Below are 17,480 nucleotides of genomic sequence, written 5' to 3' on the forward strand. Positions count from 1 at the left end.
CAAACAACTCAGTGCTCAACTTGACATCTCTGTTGGTAGTACTGTCACAATTGTTCACCAGTTGGGGGATATTCAAAGGTTTGTTCCCACTGGGTCCCTCGTTGTCTAACCGAACACCATAAAGAGCAAAGGAGAACCATCTGTGCGGAATTGCTTGCTCGTCATGTGGCTGAGGGTGACAATTTCTTGTCAAAGATTGTTACAGGCGATGAAACATGGGTTCATCACTTCGAACCTGAAACAAAACGGCAATCAATGGAGTGGCGCCACACCCACTCCCCTACCAAGAAAAAGTTTAAAGCCATACCCTCAGCAGGTAAAGTCATGGTTACAGTCTTCTGGGACGCTGAAGGGGTTATTCTGTTCGATGTCCTTCCCCATGGTCAAACGATCAACTCTGAAGTGTATTGTGCTACTCTCCAGAAATTGAAGAAACAACTTCAGCGTGTTCGTAGGCACAAAAATCAGAACGAACTTCTCCTTCTTCATGACAACGCAAGACCTCACACAAGTCTTCGCACCCGAGAGGAGCTCACAAAACTTCAGTGGACTGTTCTTCCTCATGCACCCTACAGCCCCGATCTCGCACCGTCAGATTTCCATATGTTTGGCCCAATGAAGGACGCAATCCGTGGGACGCACTACGCGGATGATGAAGAAGTTGTTGATGTAGTACGACGTTGGCTCCGACATCGACCAGTGGAATGGTACCGTGCAGGCATACATGCCCTCATTTCAAGGTGGCGTAAGGCCGTAGCATTGAATGGAGATTACGTTGAAAAATAGTGTTGTGTAGCTAAAAGATTGGGGAATAACCTGGTGTATTTCAATGCTGAATAAAACAACCCCTGTTTCAGAAAAATATGTGTTGCATTACTTATTGAACTGCCCTCGTATATCATACCTCTCTCATTATAGTCGAAGTATTATGCTTATTAATATCATCATTTTTTTCAATGCTATACCTATAATGATGCAACAGCAGAAAATTACCCCAGACAGTTATTGACATAATGAATAATCAAGTTACTCTTCATTGGTAATATGGCTAATTTCTCTGTGTAGCCAATATAGCTCATCGGTTAAGTGATGGAGCTGTGATGACTACACATACACTTCAAGCGTATCTTTCTATATATGACAACTACTTGTCGGTACCTGGCGTAGGTAGTATCATGGCAGTGTGGGTGAAACATCCTCATCACAACGACTTTGTTGTTGGGTACTAGTCCTGTGAAGATGCAAAAGAAGACCTGAAGAAGAAAAAGAACGGAATTCTCTTTCCTGATATATACGAGCAATTATTGTAGGTCCATCCAATTGTGGCAAGACTAATGTCATGACGCAGCTAACACATGTAGATGGAGTCCAATATGAACATATTTGTGTATTCTCAAAAACACTGCTTCAACCAAAGTATCAGCTATTACAGGAGATATTTTATGGTGTAGATGGTGTTACATACACGACATTCAGTGAAAGCGATGATAATTAAATCAAGACACTAAGCTGTCGATAGGTGTTGATATACAGGGTGAGTCACCTAACGTTACCGCTGGATATATTTCGTAAACCACATCAAATACTGACGAACCGATTCCACAGACCGAACGTGAGGAGTGGGGCTAGTGTAATTGTTTAATACAAACCATAAAAAATGCACGGAAGTATGTTTTTTAACACAAACCTACGTTTTTTTTTAAATGGAACCACGTTAGGTTTGTAAGCACATCTGAACATATAAACAAATACGTAATCAGTGCCGTTTGTTGCATTATAAATTTCAATTACATCCGGAGATATTGTAACCTAAAGTTGACGCTTGAAACCTCCGACGTTCAGTTGCGTGTTGTAACAAACACGGGCCACGATCGGCGAGCAGCATCTGCAGGGACATGTTTACGATGACGATCGTGTTTACGAGTGTGGCTCTAGTGCACTGTTGTGGTTTGGTCTAGCTGTCGCAGTGTCCGCATGTAGCGCTTGCTGCTATTGTTATTCTGCATTCGTCTCCGCACGCAGACCAACTGTAGTACACCGTGTTACCAGACATCTGTGATAGTGTCGTGTTGTAGGAACTGTGACCATGGTGTATTCGAACTCTGAAAAGGCGGAGATGATACTCATCTATGGCGAGTGTCGACGAAATGCAGCTGAAGCCTGCAGGGTGTATGCCGAACGGTACCCGGACAGAGAGCATGCAACGTGCCGCACATTGCAAAACATCTACCGCCAACTGTATGCAACAGGTATGGTCGTAGCACGCAAACGGGTCCGTAACAGGCCCGTCACAGGAGAAGTGGGTGCTGTTGGTGTGATAGCTTCTGTTGCCATGAACCTACACATGAGTACGCGGGACATTGCGAGAGCCGGTGGACTGAGTCAAAGTAGTGTCATGCGCATACTGCATCGTCACCGCTTTCACCCGTTTCATGCGTCGCTACATCAGTAATTACATGGTGATGGCTTTCATCATCGAGTGCAATTCTGTCAATGGGCATTAACAGAGAATGCGTTGCAGTTCTACCTGTTTACCGATGAAGCGGGTTTCACAAACCACGGGGCAGTGAATCTACGGGACATGCATTACTGGTCCGTGGACAGTCTTCGCTGGCTCAGACAGGTAGAGCGACAGCGACCGTGGACTGTAAATGTATGGTACGGAATCATTGGCGACCACCTCATTGGTCCTCACTTCATTGCAGGGGCCCAAACAGCTGCAACATACATCGCGTTTCTACAGAATGATCTGCCAACGTTGCTCGAAAATGTCCCACTGGAAACGCGTCGACGTATGTGGTATCAGCATGATGGTGCACCTGCACATTCCGCAATTAACACTAGACTGACCCTTGACAGGATGTTCGACGGGCGTTTCATAGGACGTGGAGGACGCATAAATTGGCCAGTCCGTTCTCCTGATCTTACACCTCTGGACTTCTTTCTGTGGGGTACGATAAAGGAGAATGTGTACCGTGATGTGCCTACAACCCCAGCGGATATGAAACAACGTATTGTGGCAGCCTGCGGCGACATTACACCAGATGTACTGCGGCGTGTACGACATTCATTACGCCAGAGATTGCAATTGTGTGCAGCAAATGATGGCCACCCCATTGAACATCTATTGGCCTGACATGTCGGGACACACTCTATTCCACTCCGTAATTGAAAACGGAAGCCACGTGTGTACGTGTACCTCACCCCTCATGGTAATGTACATGTGCGTCAGTGAAAAAGACCAATAAAAAGGCGTTAGCATGTGGACGTAATGTGCTGTTCCAGTCTCTTCTGTACCTAAGGCCCATCACCGTTCCCTTTGGATCCCTACGTAATTCGGTGCTCTCCGATACACACGATCGAACAGCGGAGGAGTGGTACTCAAGCGTCAACTTTAGGTTAGAATATCTCCGGATGTAATTAACATTTTACAATGCAACAAACGGCACTGATTACGTATTTTTTTATAGGTTCACATGTGCTAACAAAACTAACGGGGTTCCATTTAAAAAAAACGTAGATTTATGTTAAAAAACATACTTCCGTGCATTTTTTTATGGTTTGTATTAACCAATTACACTAGCCCCTCTCCTCACGTTCGGTCTGTGGAATCGATTCGTCAGTACTTAATGTGGTTTACGAAATATATCCAGCGGTAATGTTCGGTGACTCACCCTGTATATCAACGGAGACAGTTGAAAATGTGTGCCCCTACTGGGACTCAGACATGGGACCTCCTGCTTACGTGTCAGATGCTCTATCCATCTCCACCAAGGGCACAGAGGACAGTGCGACTGCAGGGATTTATCCCTTGCATGCTCCCCGTGACACCCACATTCCCAACTTAATGTTCTCACACAACATTCATTGTGCCACTGCCCATTACACTCATTACTCGTGGCAGACAATCTTACCGAGTCCCATAAGAGTTCGGGCAATGCATGTGCATCCAGCACAGAAGAAGAAGGTCAATGGCCAGTTAGCCTTAACCATATGACGATGGTATCTGTTTCTTCAGACATGTCCGAAAGAACAGATACAATCGGTTACCATGCAACTCTCTTAGAATGAAATGATAATTAAATCAAGACCCTAAGCTGTCGACAGGCCTTGATATGTATCAAAGGGGGAAAGTTGAAAATGTGTGCCCCAATATGATGTCTTCATATATTTAAGGCTAACCAGCCATTGACCTTCTTCTTCTGTGCTGGATGCACATGCGTTGTCCGAACTCCTACGGGACTCAGTAAGATTTTCTGCCGCGAGTAATAAGTGTAATGGGCAGGGGAACTGCGAATGTAGTGTGTGGACATTAGGTTGGGAATGTGGGTCTCACGGGGAGCGTGCAATGGATAAATCCCTGCAGTCGCACTATCCTCTGTGCCCTCGGTGACTCAGATGGATAGAGCGTCTGCCATGTAATCAGGAGATCTTGTGCTCTATTCCCGGTCGGGGCATACATTTTCAACTATCCCCGTTGATATATATCAACGCCTGTCGACAGCTTAGGGTCTTGATTTAATTATCACTTCATTCTCAGCGAGCTGCTTGGTCACCGATGGTGTGTTCTTCCGGACATGTCCGAAAGAACAGGTACCATCTTCATGCATTCAGTGAAAGCGATGATATCGCTCCACCTGAAAAAGCAAAGCCAAACATTGTCTTCATATGTGACGATGTTGCTGTGGAAAAACAAGACTAAATTCGAAAATATTTCTGTTTCGGTCGTCATATTGGTGCTGATGTATTTTATCTAAGCCAAACATATTCCAGAGTCCCGAAACAGTGGGTTAGGGATAATACAAACCTCATTATAGCCTTCAGGCAGGACAATTGGAATTTAAAACACATTTATCAGGCACATGTGGGGACTGACATGTCGTTCAATGATTCTGTAAAGATATGAGCTGATTGCTGGTATCATTCACAGTATGGGTTTCTGGTTATTGTTAAAACAAGAAAATTGAGTCATGGTAGGTACAGACGAAACTTTCAAGAGTTTCTGCATACAGGGTGGTCCATTGATAGTGACCGGGCCAAATATCTCACGAAATATGCGTCAAACGAAAAAACTACAAAGAACGAAACTTGTCTAGCTTGGAGGGGGAAACCAGATGGCCCTATGGTTGGCCCGCTAGATGGCGCTGCCATAGGTGAAACGGATATCAATTGCGTTTTTTAAAAATAGGAACCCCCATTTTTGTTACATATTCGTTTAGTATGTAAAGAAATATGAATGTTTTAGTTGGACCACTTTTTTGACTTTGTGATAGATGGTGCTGTAATAGTCACAAACATATGGCTCACAATTTTAGACGAGCAGTTGGTAACAGGTAGGTTTTTTAAATTAAAATACCGAACGTAGGTACATTTGAACATTTTATTTCGGTTGTTCCAATGTGATACATGTACCTTTGTGAACATATCATTTCTGAGAACGCATGCTGTTACAGTGTGATTACCTGTAAATAACACATTAATGCAATAAATGCTCAAAATGATCTCCATCAACATCAACAATTACCAGCGCTATCAGGACTTTAATACATACCTCTGAGGACATCTATGCATCACGTTTCTCTTGACGTTTACAAAGAAGAAGAAGCATGCTATATAAGGAGGAGCTTTAAACATTCCTTCATCAGTTGAGGTTCAGATGCAATGTCTTACACTTTGATGTTAAAAGAACGATCACCTGTATTGCATGCAAATTACTTCCCGCCAATTGATTTGAGCAATGGTGAATGGAGTATTGCATTGACTGAACTGGAGACGTACAACAGCATACCAAATACCACTGAGACTAACAACAAATTGCATCTGGATATTAATGGTGAAAAAAACATTGTGGCAATAGAACTGGGTGCATACGATATCGATGATTTAAACGAAGTGTTAAAACAATCTGGAAAAGATTCTGAGCTACACTTAAATCTGAAATAAGGACTGTAAACGCAACGATTGTCTTTAACCAGAAAGGTTCAATAGGGTGCCTACTGGGTTTCACGAAGGGGCAGGTTTTGAAGAAAGATCCAAGTAAATTTTACAAGACAGATCAGACTGTGGACATACTTACCGTCAGCACAATCCGAGTCGAGTGTAACATTGTAACGAACGCCCTTCTAACGACAGTCTGATTCATACTCTCTACGCATTTTCCCCCTCACTTGCTACGGGGTATAAGACTGTTGAGACCTCTGCCAATGAAATATACCTTCCAGTGACAGCTCAGACATTGGACTATTTGGAGCTACGTATTGTGGACCAGAATAATCGACTTGCTAACTTTCGTGCTGAGGAAATCATTGTATGATTACATCTAATCGCTACTGAACCATAAAGTGATAACACATGCGAACACGAGTTTCTTAAATCAGTTGGCTTGAAACCTCGCAATGACGTCCTCACTCAATATAACCTGTCTAGTAGAGTATGATGACAGAATTATACGTCAGGAATACTTCTCTCATAAACTTTACGCTTCAACCACATTTAATAAGAACAATGAAATTAGGATTGTCATCCAGCACCAAGACACACTGACACTTCCATGCAAGTGTTTCATATATCTAGAGGGGTCATTCAAGAAAACCAACGGCAGCAATATCGTGGGATCCAAACTTACACGTAACGCTTTAGCTTTCCTGTTCCAAGAGATACGCTATGAACTCAATGGGTCTGAGATCGGCCGTACACGCAATGTCAGCATAACATCAACATGTAAAACATATGTCTCTGCATCAGAAACGGATTTTCACAGTTTAGAAAATGCGTGGTGGTTCATAAACGATCTGGAGGAAAGAAGAGTTGCAGAGTACAAGCGATTTACTACATGCATACCTATAAAAATTCTTATGGGCTACTTTGAGGCCATGAGACAGATTATTATGAACGCTAAACAAGACCTCATTCTCGTACACAGTGCGATAATAATAACTCATACATTCAAGGAGCCCAAGAAGAGAATGTGATTACTATCAGCAAGATAATATGGAAAATAACTCACATCAGTGTATCAGACGAGGTACGCTTGAAGCTTTTAAAAGTCTTGAATTTCGGTACATTTCTATCACTGAAATTTCGCTCGTGGGAGGTTTCCGAGTTCCAAGTGTTACTGGGTGTGAACAGACAAACATGGGCTTAAATCTCGCTGCTAGAGACACCTAGATTCATCATACTTGCGTTTCAGACTGATAGAAGAGGTAATATAGTAAATGATTCTGCTGTGTTCGACAGCTGCAAGTTAACTAATGCCAAAGTCTACCTGAGTTCAGAATTCTACCCATATGACAATTTACACATGCTGTGGAATAAAAATGTATACAGTTTAGCATATGACATGTATGCAAGGTTTCGTGCTTCTTACCATGAAATTGCTGAGGGAGAGGGAGGAGGGTGTCTACTCAGTCCATGGAAGTTCAAGGAGCTTTCCCTGATCATCATAATAGATTGCTCGGAACAGAATGAGATAATTAAGTCTGGACCTGTACACGTGCGAATTGAATTTGAATCTTCGACAAATTTCCGAGAACACACTGCCACATATGCTCTATTTCTACATGACTGTGTGATAATCTACCACCCGCTCAACACTGTTGTACAACGAGCTGTATAAATGAACAGGTGTTACACCATACCTAGAGCATTTCACAACAGCATCTCAAGGCGTGAACATCATTGTAGATGCACAGGGTTTCTTTGATGGTGAGCATAGACAGTTCATATTTAAGGATGTTGCATTTGTAGCATACACACAAGATGCGGGAATAATAGAGACATTCTCAGCAAACACTGCACCACTGAGGTCTTTGAAGTACGTGAAGTGTGCTAAGACACGGAAGAGTGCAAAGTGGTTAACACAGTTCTACCATGGAATTCACTGGGATGATCCTGACATACCCTACAAAGATATGGTGACTGTGCTTAAATTATTCGATCACACCGATACCATCATCTACGTGAAGAGGAAGTAGAAGGTCTCATGGATGCATCAAATCTTTAAGTTTGCTGCTTTTCAAGACCTGGAATTCTGTGGGTGTCCTTCTCTCCATAGACTCATAAAGATGCTGTTTGAAAATAGTGTTGCTGTGTCTGCTTATGAAAATGTAAAGTTACTTTTAAGTTGGATAAGAAATAAATAAATTTTTACCTCACAACTTCTCTGTTTTTTTTTTTTTTTTCAATCCTGTTCCCACTTTGACAGTGTACAATTTTAACCACATGTTATGTCTGTGGTTTTCTTCAAGCGTAGGAGATATAATTGTAGACATGTCTGCTATATATCTTTGGAAGCAGACATGGTCAGTTACCTCCTGTTCCCATAACCCAATTCATGCTGCACGATAGTTTTAATTCCACCATTCTATATCTTTCGTTATCTTCCATCTTAAACTTCACCCCCTAAATAGCGCTCATCTTCAGCAAAACTAATGTCATTTGAGACATGCACAGCCTTTATGTAAATATACATACATAATGCAATAGGGGATAGGGTTTTTTGTAAATAACAACAACAAAGATGTATGGTGACTAATTTTTTCCTTCGTTTATTCAGTTCACACAAATTCAATATAGTTCTTGAGGTACAATCTAATTCTTGAGGTACAATGTAGTTTTTGAGGTACAATATAGTATTCTTGAGGTATAAATTGACTCTGCCATTGCAATGCAGAAATAATTTTAACTTACTCGCTACAACAGTAACACTGGTAGGAAATCTTTTTATATAAATCTACACTTAAAACTAATGCTGAGATATTTTCTTTAAATACCTCAGCTCCAGTAGCATAGCTTTTACAATAATTCTGATGGACTGTGCATGCTTAGAATCCAATTTCAACAGTCCCCAGCAGCAAAGGTTTTTTCAATAACAATTCTGATTGACTGTGAGATATGCACTTAAAAACTATTCTGACTTGGATGGCTAGCGGCAGATGAAAACTTAAATAAAAGCTATTCCATTTACAAGACGAACATGGTGTGTACACATACATTGTGCATGAACAAATAAATCAATATATAAAAATTTTTTCTGTATATGATTTTTTAATATTTTTTTTATACTTCTTTTTAAATTTTTCTTTATGTTTATATATATATATATATATATATTTCTTTTCTTTTTATCCTTTCTTTTCCACACATTCTCTCTATGTATATATACATATATACACATATACATAGTACCCAAAAAATATTTATATGACACACACACACACACACACACACACACACACACACACACACACACATACACACAAAATTACTTACACTATGAAAAAGGGTCATACTACTACTACTCTCTCTCTCTCTCTCTCTCTCTCTCTCTCGCTCTCTCTCTCTCTCTCTCTCTCTCTCTCTCTCGCTCACTCATTCACTCAATCAGTGTCCCCACCTCTTCTCTCACTACAAATGAATAGTGTCAGTACAGAAGAGTTTCAATCCTGTCATCACAAATGACACTTTTATCGTCATGAGACGAAAGACCGTTAGACTGCAGCACAGTGCACACCTCATGTCCTCTCGATCGAATACTGCTCTGCTGTACCATATGCGGTAGCTGCAGTGCAGTACCACGAACACCACAGCACAGGCACCGTAAATAGTCTTCGATAGAGAGGGCTCTCAATGCCGTACGACGCACCCCCTTAGCCCGCCCCTGGGTGGCACCTTCCAATGTGCGATAAGCATACATTTTTGAGTGTAGACCTACAAACGCCACAATCAGCAATCCGTTCGCCTCGTCCTTCATAAGACCGATAACCTTCTTGTTCTGTGGAATAATAAAAAAATGGTTCAAATGGCTCTGAGCACTATGGGACTTAACTTCTGAGGTCATCAGTCCCCTAGAACTTAGAACTACTTAAACCTAACTAACCTAATGACATCACACACATCCATGCCCGAGGCAGGATTCGAACCTGCGACCGGAGAGGCCGCGCGGTTCCAGACTGTAGCGCCTAGAACCGCTCGGCCACGCTGGCCGGCAATGAGTTTTCGCAAACTCATAATGAAAGTAGTATATGTGGAGTCTGGACAGGTCTCGTATGCACATCCCCACATAAATAAGTATCCTAAACTCTACTGCAGTCTTCGCCATCTCCACAGTGACAAAGTTCTTATTGAATACGGTGACCCGCTTAAAATATGATCTGGCAATGCAATTTCTTACGCCACAACGCCCATCCCATTCGGTTCTAATCAAAATTTCACGTCGTTCCCTCAAATTCTCCATTGTTTTACCGAAAATTGAATTATTCATTGATTTAAAGAAATATTTATCAAAGTCACATGTCACGGTAGCTCTCTGTCACGTATTCAAACCAATATACTTCTTCAACCAGAGGGACTGCTTGAAGAAGATAGCCCAGGTGATTCTAACCAGCCCCATACCCAAGCTGAGACACTGCTGGAGATTACGATAATGAATAATGTACTCCTCTTATCCCCCAGCGTTGTCATCAATTTTGGCGTTTAGCCTCCTTGCAGAACTAGTTGCTCTGGACACAGCAGCAAATCGGCGTGTGCATCATGCAAACTAATAGGGTATGTGAGTTCTGCCTCCACCACATACACTACATCAGAATCAGCTGCCATACCCCCCATGATTTTTCCTCCTAATCCCTTGCATTCGTGTTCAGGCACCCATCAAAACTCACCAATCTGCAGTGATTGCTAAATGTCAGGCCCGTGTGAGTTATTTATGTCCAGGTACATTATGTAACTCCAATCAAGGGATGTGTTGAACCTGTCACCCATCTGCGCATTATTTGCCTCCGTGCCCCTATTGCCACATTGGCAAAGTCCCCCATGCATCCCTCACTCAAAGGAAAGAAGCATGTCAGCATCGGTCAATAATTCAATGCTGCCCTCGTTTCCTTGAGCATTGCATCTGTAACCTCCCCCTCACTTATCGACCTTAATGACAGTGAAAAATTAAACTGCGTGTACCTAATGGAAATTTGGGAAAAGCAATCGTCACCGAAGTTAATCTGTCGGTAAAGAGGGAGGAAAGAGTTACATCTAAATGAAAGGAAAAATGCAAATGAAACTGGTGGAAATTAATTTTGAAAAGGGGTAAAGTTAATGAAGAAAGTAAATGTGCGGCCGTTACGTTAACAATTAACTAGCGGTAATTAGATATTTGAGATTTGGGGGAAATTACGGTCGCCAGTGCCAAGGACAATTACTATAGTAACTGAAAAAGAAAGGTAATTGCACATATAATTAGCACTAGAAGCATGGCAACTGAAGGTTGACACGTGTAGTGTGAAAACTGAAAGTTTGTCAGAAGTAATAACTTTCGCTGCACTCTGACTTAATTTAGCAAAAGAATTAATAAAACGAAAACTGAAAGTTAATTTAGTGACTGAAATTAATAGTGAGCTTTCTTTCTGAAGCACATCGAAATTCAGTAAAATACGGTTAGTCTTGGACTACCTCAACAATCATTTCAAAAGCTACTTGAATCTACGCAATTTAGAAATAAGAGATTTAACTTTGAACTTGAATTAAATGATTCTGAACAATTAACAATAGTAACATTTAGTACGTACCAAGCTGAGCTGCAGTCACAGGTAAGCTAAAATATGGTAACAAAACTCGCACTCTTAATTTGTGCTTGCGTAATCTAAATATTGTAGCCAGCTATGAATACTTAAACTGAACTTTGAAATTAAAGCAGTGAAATGGAATGATTGTACTTTAATGCTGGCGTCTGAATTTCAACGACTCTCGGGTTCATTTCGGAAAAGGAAGGGACCCTGCTTGGTAATGCAATTGGGACAATGAGCAACAAAAGTTCATGCTAAGTTGCTGTAATTTTGCGAGGCAAATGGAATAGTTTGAAAAGCTGAGGTCTGCCATACAGTTCTGAAACTTTACGTGCTTTTAGTCTTCCTTGTTGGTTGATTGAAGGTTTGAAGTCGTCGATCGAGGAGGTGGCGACAGTCACTCATTGTCGGCCGTCGCTGTTGCAGAAGCTGGATGTTTGCGCGCCTTCTTCTCGACACGGTCACCAGACGAAACGGGCTCTTGACGTGCGCCAGCTAATGCTTCCCGTCCGCGACACCATGTCAGAAACTATCATCGCAAGTCGAGCGCAATTACATGCTGTCAAACCCCAGCCAGACTCTCCCTCATGCTCTGCCCGCGCTCCACGCGGCAGAGTTAACACTACCAAAGATCCTACACACTTTCGTTCTCCACACGACCTATCGATGTAATCGTTCGATAGCAGTTTTCCCTAGGCAAGACCCAGCGTAAAAATACAAATAATCTTTACACAACAAACCAATTATACATCGACATAAATGCATAAATATATATATACAAATAGTAAAACAATTACAATATGTAAAGACACAGAAATATCATATATTCAGGTAGCAAAAATAAGGAAAACAAATTATAGTACAATAGATGGAAATAGGAGGATATGCATTTCCGGCGTTACACGTGTCCCACATTGTCTGAGGATGTTCGTGTAACGTAAACAGACTCAGAAAATGTCCCAAAAAAGAAACAGCGGAAATGCATATGCTCAAAACATCGAAAAAATGTAGCATTCGTCTAATTAACCATAAACCAATTTTTAGACAATAATAATTGAGTGGAGACACTCCACTCTGTCATCTTGCACAAAATAAAACAGGTTGACAACATATCAAAATTCATAGAAAACATAGAAAATGGTTTAGCTATTCCAAAATCATTAAATTTCGTAACACTATAAGAAATGGAATACTATTTGCAAAATTAATTAGAGTGCATGGGCATAAAAACAGGTAGATCAAAATACGCAAATAAATAATTAAATAGACTACACATGTTGTATAACCTTTTCATAATTAATATTCTCGTCACGAGAATCTATTTAACGCTAAACAAGAAAATAATGTACAGCAGATCGACAAAAACATAAATATTAACAGCAGAATTATTTCACATCAGCTGTCCGGGAAAAAAAAAAACAACTCCACCTTCCGTACTCGCAAGTACAAAGAGTGCCGACAGCGGCACAAGGGCCAACAGCGGCACAAAAGCCGACAGCGGCTCCGCCTTGCCAGTATTGTTGCGCCCGCCTGTGCGGCACGCTTGATCTCACTCGCCTGTGTAACGGCGTTTCCAGAACGTCCGTTTCACTGAATTCTTTCGGAAAAACTCACTCCCGAGTAATCTCAAGGAGTCCATAAACACTATCACAGTGGATAACTCAACACTGTCCATCATCACACGCATGTACTAGCCTGAAACTTAAAACAGCGTCTAAGTACATCGACAATGACTAGTAAATCACATATTTATGAAATCTTACAGCTATTTAAAAAATCATATTTACTTTCCTTAATCTACTGTGACTCAGCTGAAGATTTCAACTCGCAGCTTGGATTTTTCAGTTGATTAGATCATGATTAAATTGATTAAAATTTAATTGATTAATCAAAATTAATTACTTATTAATTACAATTTCTTTAATGACCTTGGTCAGTCAAAAGCATGGCAATCTAGCAAATCGTTAAATCTTACACTTTATTTTACATACTGTATAAATTACCGATTGTGTGGTATTAATCGATCCTAGGTCGGTACAATTTCAAGTCTACAATGTTCCGTATACCTAATTGTTTTCCAGAGCTTGGATACTCTAAGCAATAAGCATTTGTGTGAGGTATACCAATGACTTTATATGGTCCATTGACCACTATAACTATAAGCTGTAATCCACCTTAAAGAAATTCACGCAAATGGCAATTTCTCCTGTCATTTTCTCTAAAGACCAATGGCGATGGGATAAGGACGATGGTAGCAGGCTCCGAGTGAGGCTGGAAGCTACTAGTCTGGACCTGCACACTGGCGGCAGGTGTGTGATGGTCGCCTTCCTGAGAACCCGTGTGACTACTCGGGAATCCGGTCCTGCATCTGCGACTGGGCAGGCCTATTTAGGATGACCGCTGCCCACCCTGAATGGGGAAGGCCCTAGAAAATGTGGGCTAAACATCGGAAGTCACACTTGAACCGGGCTGGGAATCCGCACCCAGTAGGTCACTCCTTATACTGCGGACGTAAACAAAAGAAGAATGAAATGATTATGACAATAGGGACATGGAATGTCAGGACCCTCCTGGACGTGAACAATTACAGACCAGAGAGAAGAACCGCTCTTATCACCCAAGAACTAGCCCGTCTAGATATAGACATAGCTGCCTTGAGTGAGACAAGACTCTCAGGTGAGGGACACATTAGTGAGGTACGTTCAGGGTACACCATCTTCTGGAAGGGAAAGGATGCAGGAGAACCACGCATCCATGGTGCAGGATTTGCCGTAAAAACGAAAATAGTGAAAGATCTTCGACTTACACCTGTCTCAATTAATGAAAGACTGATGACTCTTAGAGAACCCATTGGTTCAGACAGATTCATCACCTTCGTCTCTGCATATGCTCCTACTTTAGACAGTGATGAAGACACAAAGAATCAGTTCTACCACCAACTGAACAGTACTCTCTCTAAAATATCCATTCAAGATAAATTAATTTTACTTGGTGATTTCAATGCCGGAGTGGGAAGGGACAACCGTTTTTGGAGAGATGTCATGGGTAAACAAGGGGTGGGAAACTGCAATGCAAATGGGTTGCTACTTCTTGGTCTATGTGCTGAGCACGAGCTTTTCATCTCCAATACCCAATTCCGTTTGCGTAACCGCTATAAGACCACATGGATGCACCCACGCTCCAAACATTGGCATCTTATAGACTACGTTATTACGCGACAGCGTGACAAGAAAGACATTCTCATCACAAAAGCAGCACTAAACATCGATGAGTGCTGGACGGACCATAGACTTTTAGTCAGCCGTTTGAGAGTACTAAAGTATCGCAAGCCACAATCCCACTTTTCAAACCCACCACGCAGAAAATTCAACATAAGCAACCTGAACAACAAAAACGTTCGCTCACACTTCCAAGACATACTGACTGAACAACTTAACAAAGCTCCAGCAACCACACATGACGTCGAACAAGAATGGACCACATTAAAGAACATCATCAAAGAAACTGCTGAGAATGTTGTTGGTTGTAGTGCACGGAAAAGAAGTGACTGGTTTGATGACAACCATGGAGAAATCCAAGCCATCATCAATGCAAAGCGGGATGCTTACCTATCCCTTGCTCAAGATCCATCCTGCGCAGAAAAGAAAGCACACTTTCAAGAACTCAAGCAGAAATGTCAAAGTGAAATACGAGTAATCAAGAACAAGTGGTGGCAACAGAAAGCCACAGAACTCCAAAATCTTTCTGATGCAAGGAACCTGCGTGGCTTTTACGCTGGTATTAAAGAACTGTATGGACCTATCCGCTCCTCATCAGGAGCACTGAAAGCTGCTGACAACTCCACCATTATTACTGAAAGTCAGGACATTTCAAATCGTTGGAAAGAGCACTTCAGCTCACTGTTAAACAGCCCTTCTACTGCCGCTGGAGATTTTCTCAAAAATGTCCCACAGTACCCTCCAAAACCCTGGCTGGCTGATCCTCCAACTTTTCAAGAATTTTGCAAGGCACTCAAGAGTGTGAAACCTGGGAAGGCTCCTGGACCTGACAGCATCCCGATGGAGCTTATTGAGGGTGGCGGCTTGCCTCTAAAAACTAGACTCTTCTCACTTATTATATTAATGTGGGAAACCCGCAAGGTACCAGCTGACTTGAAGAACTCCACAATTGTCACCATCTTCAAAAAGGGCGACAGAAGCGTCTGTGGTAACTACCGGGGAATATCTCTACTCTCTGTCACTGGAAACATTTTTGCAAGAATCCTTTTAAATCGCCTCCAGACACTTTCAGAGACTATACTACATGAGTCTCAATATGGGTTTCGACCTTCAAGAGGGACAATTGACATGATCTTCTGTGCACGACAACTACAGGAGAAGTGCAGAGAACAGCAAAAGCCTTTACTACTTGTTTTCTACGATCTAGAAAAGGCCTTTGATACAGTTCCCAGAGAAGCCATGTGGATGGTCTTAAAACGCTTTGGCTGCCCTGAACATTTTGTTGACCTGATTGAAGCTCTCCACATTGATATGACTGGACAGGTCCTCTGCCAGAATGAAATGACTGGTGAATTCCCAATAACAAGTGGGCTTAAACAAGGATGCGTTCTTGCACCTACATTATTTGCATTGTATCTGGCAGCTATGCTTTACGAGACAACCGTAAACAATGCAGGAATAGAACTAAAGTACAGGTTTGATGGAGGATTATTCAACCAGTCCAGACTCCATTCAAAAAGGTTCACCAGTACCACTCGTGTGACAGAGCTGCAGTATGCTGATGACAATGCCTCTCCAGCTCATTCACCTGCAGAGTTGCAGCTGTCAGTTGATTCCTTCAGCAGGGCGTACGAACGATTTGGTCTATCCATCAATATTCCAAAGACAAAGGTGATGGCGCAGCCAACTCCTGGCTCCTCCGTTCCTGACTTCAGCATATCCATCTATGATACACTCTTGGATCAAGTGGACCATTTCCTCTACCTGGGAAGCATACTGTCATCCAACTGCTCATCTGGAAAAGATGTGGAGAATGGATTACGTGCTGCACATGTAGCATTTGGTCGTCTTACAAAGCGTGTCTTCCTGAACAAAGACCTAACACTGTACACCAAACTGATGGTGTACAAAGCTGTAGTCTTTTCCACCCTGCTATATGGTTGCGAAACCTGGACGTTATATCGCTGCGATCTGAAGAAACTAGAACGCTTCAACCAACAGAAGCTAAGATATATCATGAACCTGAAATGGGATGACTTCATATCCAACACGGCTGTTCTAGAGAAAGCAAAAATGCATAGTATGGAAGCTCTTATCATTGGGCATCAACTCAGATGGGTCGGACATGTCCAGCGGATGAAAAATGACAGACTTCCACGCCAAATGCTGTACAGCGAAGTGAGCACAGGTAAAAGGCCACGAGGTGCCCCTCTCAAACGTTATAAGGATCAGTACAAGAAAAATCTGAAAAACTTGAACATCGATCCGAGTAACTGGTCCACAATAGCAGAAGACCGAAGTCGCTGGCGCTCAGTTACCTCAAATGCTCTTCAAAACTTTGAGCTGGAACGTCGAAGAATGGAGAATGACAAACGCCAGAGACGTAAACTCCTCCAGGCTCAGCCACGTCCTCCACCTTCCATCAGCTGTAATGTCTGTGGCCGCCTGTTCCACGCTAGGATTGGATTGCTAAGCCATCAACGACACTTCCACGCCTGAACCGTGACAAAGGAAATCTCAGGAGAGAAATGAAAACTCGGATACGAGTATCAGCCGACGACGATATGGTCCATTATAAACAAACTTAAATTTAGAGATTTCATTGTCTATCTCGCTCGATTTCTCATGAGCTTTTACAAGTACTAAGTCTCCGATCGCAAACTTAGCAAAACGCGCTTTAGCGTCATGACGACGTATGCGAGCATCGGCT

At 42.1% G+C, this 17,480-nt stretch overlaps 1 protein-coding gene across 1 annotated transcript in view; it reads left to right on the plus strand.

Annotated features, from left to right (window-relative positions):
- The first annotated feature begins 14,383 nt into the window (after positions 1-14,383).
- The window catches only part of LOC124789075, a 149,566-nt gene continuing 146,469 nt past the window's right edge, over positions 14,384-17,480 (plus strand). Inside the window, exon 1 of the mRNA XM_047256366.1 lies at positions 14,384-15,626. Within this exon, the coding sequence (XP_047112322.1) occupies positions 14,384-15,626 (1,243 nt within the window). The remainder of the gene's footprint in view (positions 15,627-17,480) is intronic.

The sequence above is a fragment of the Schistocerca piceifrons genome, chromosome 3, assembly GCF_021461385.2.
Source record: "Schistocerca piceifrons isolate TAMUIC-IGC-003096 chromosome 3, iqSchPice1.1, whole genome shotgun sequence".
In the NCBI taxonomy this organism is placed as follows: Eukaryota; Metazoa; Arthropoda; class Insecta; order Orthoptera; family Acrididae; genus Schistocerca; species Schistocerca piceifrons.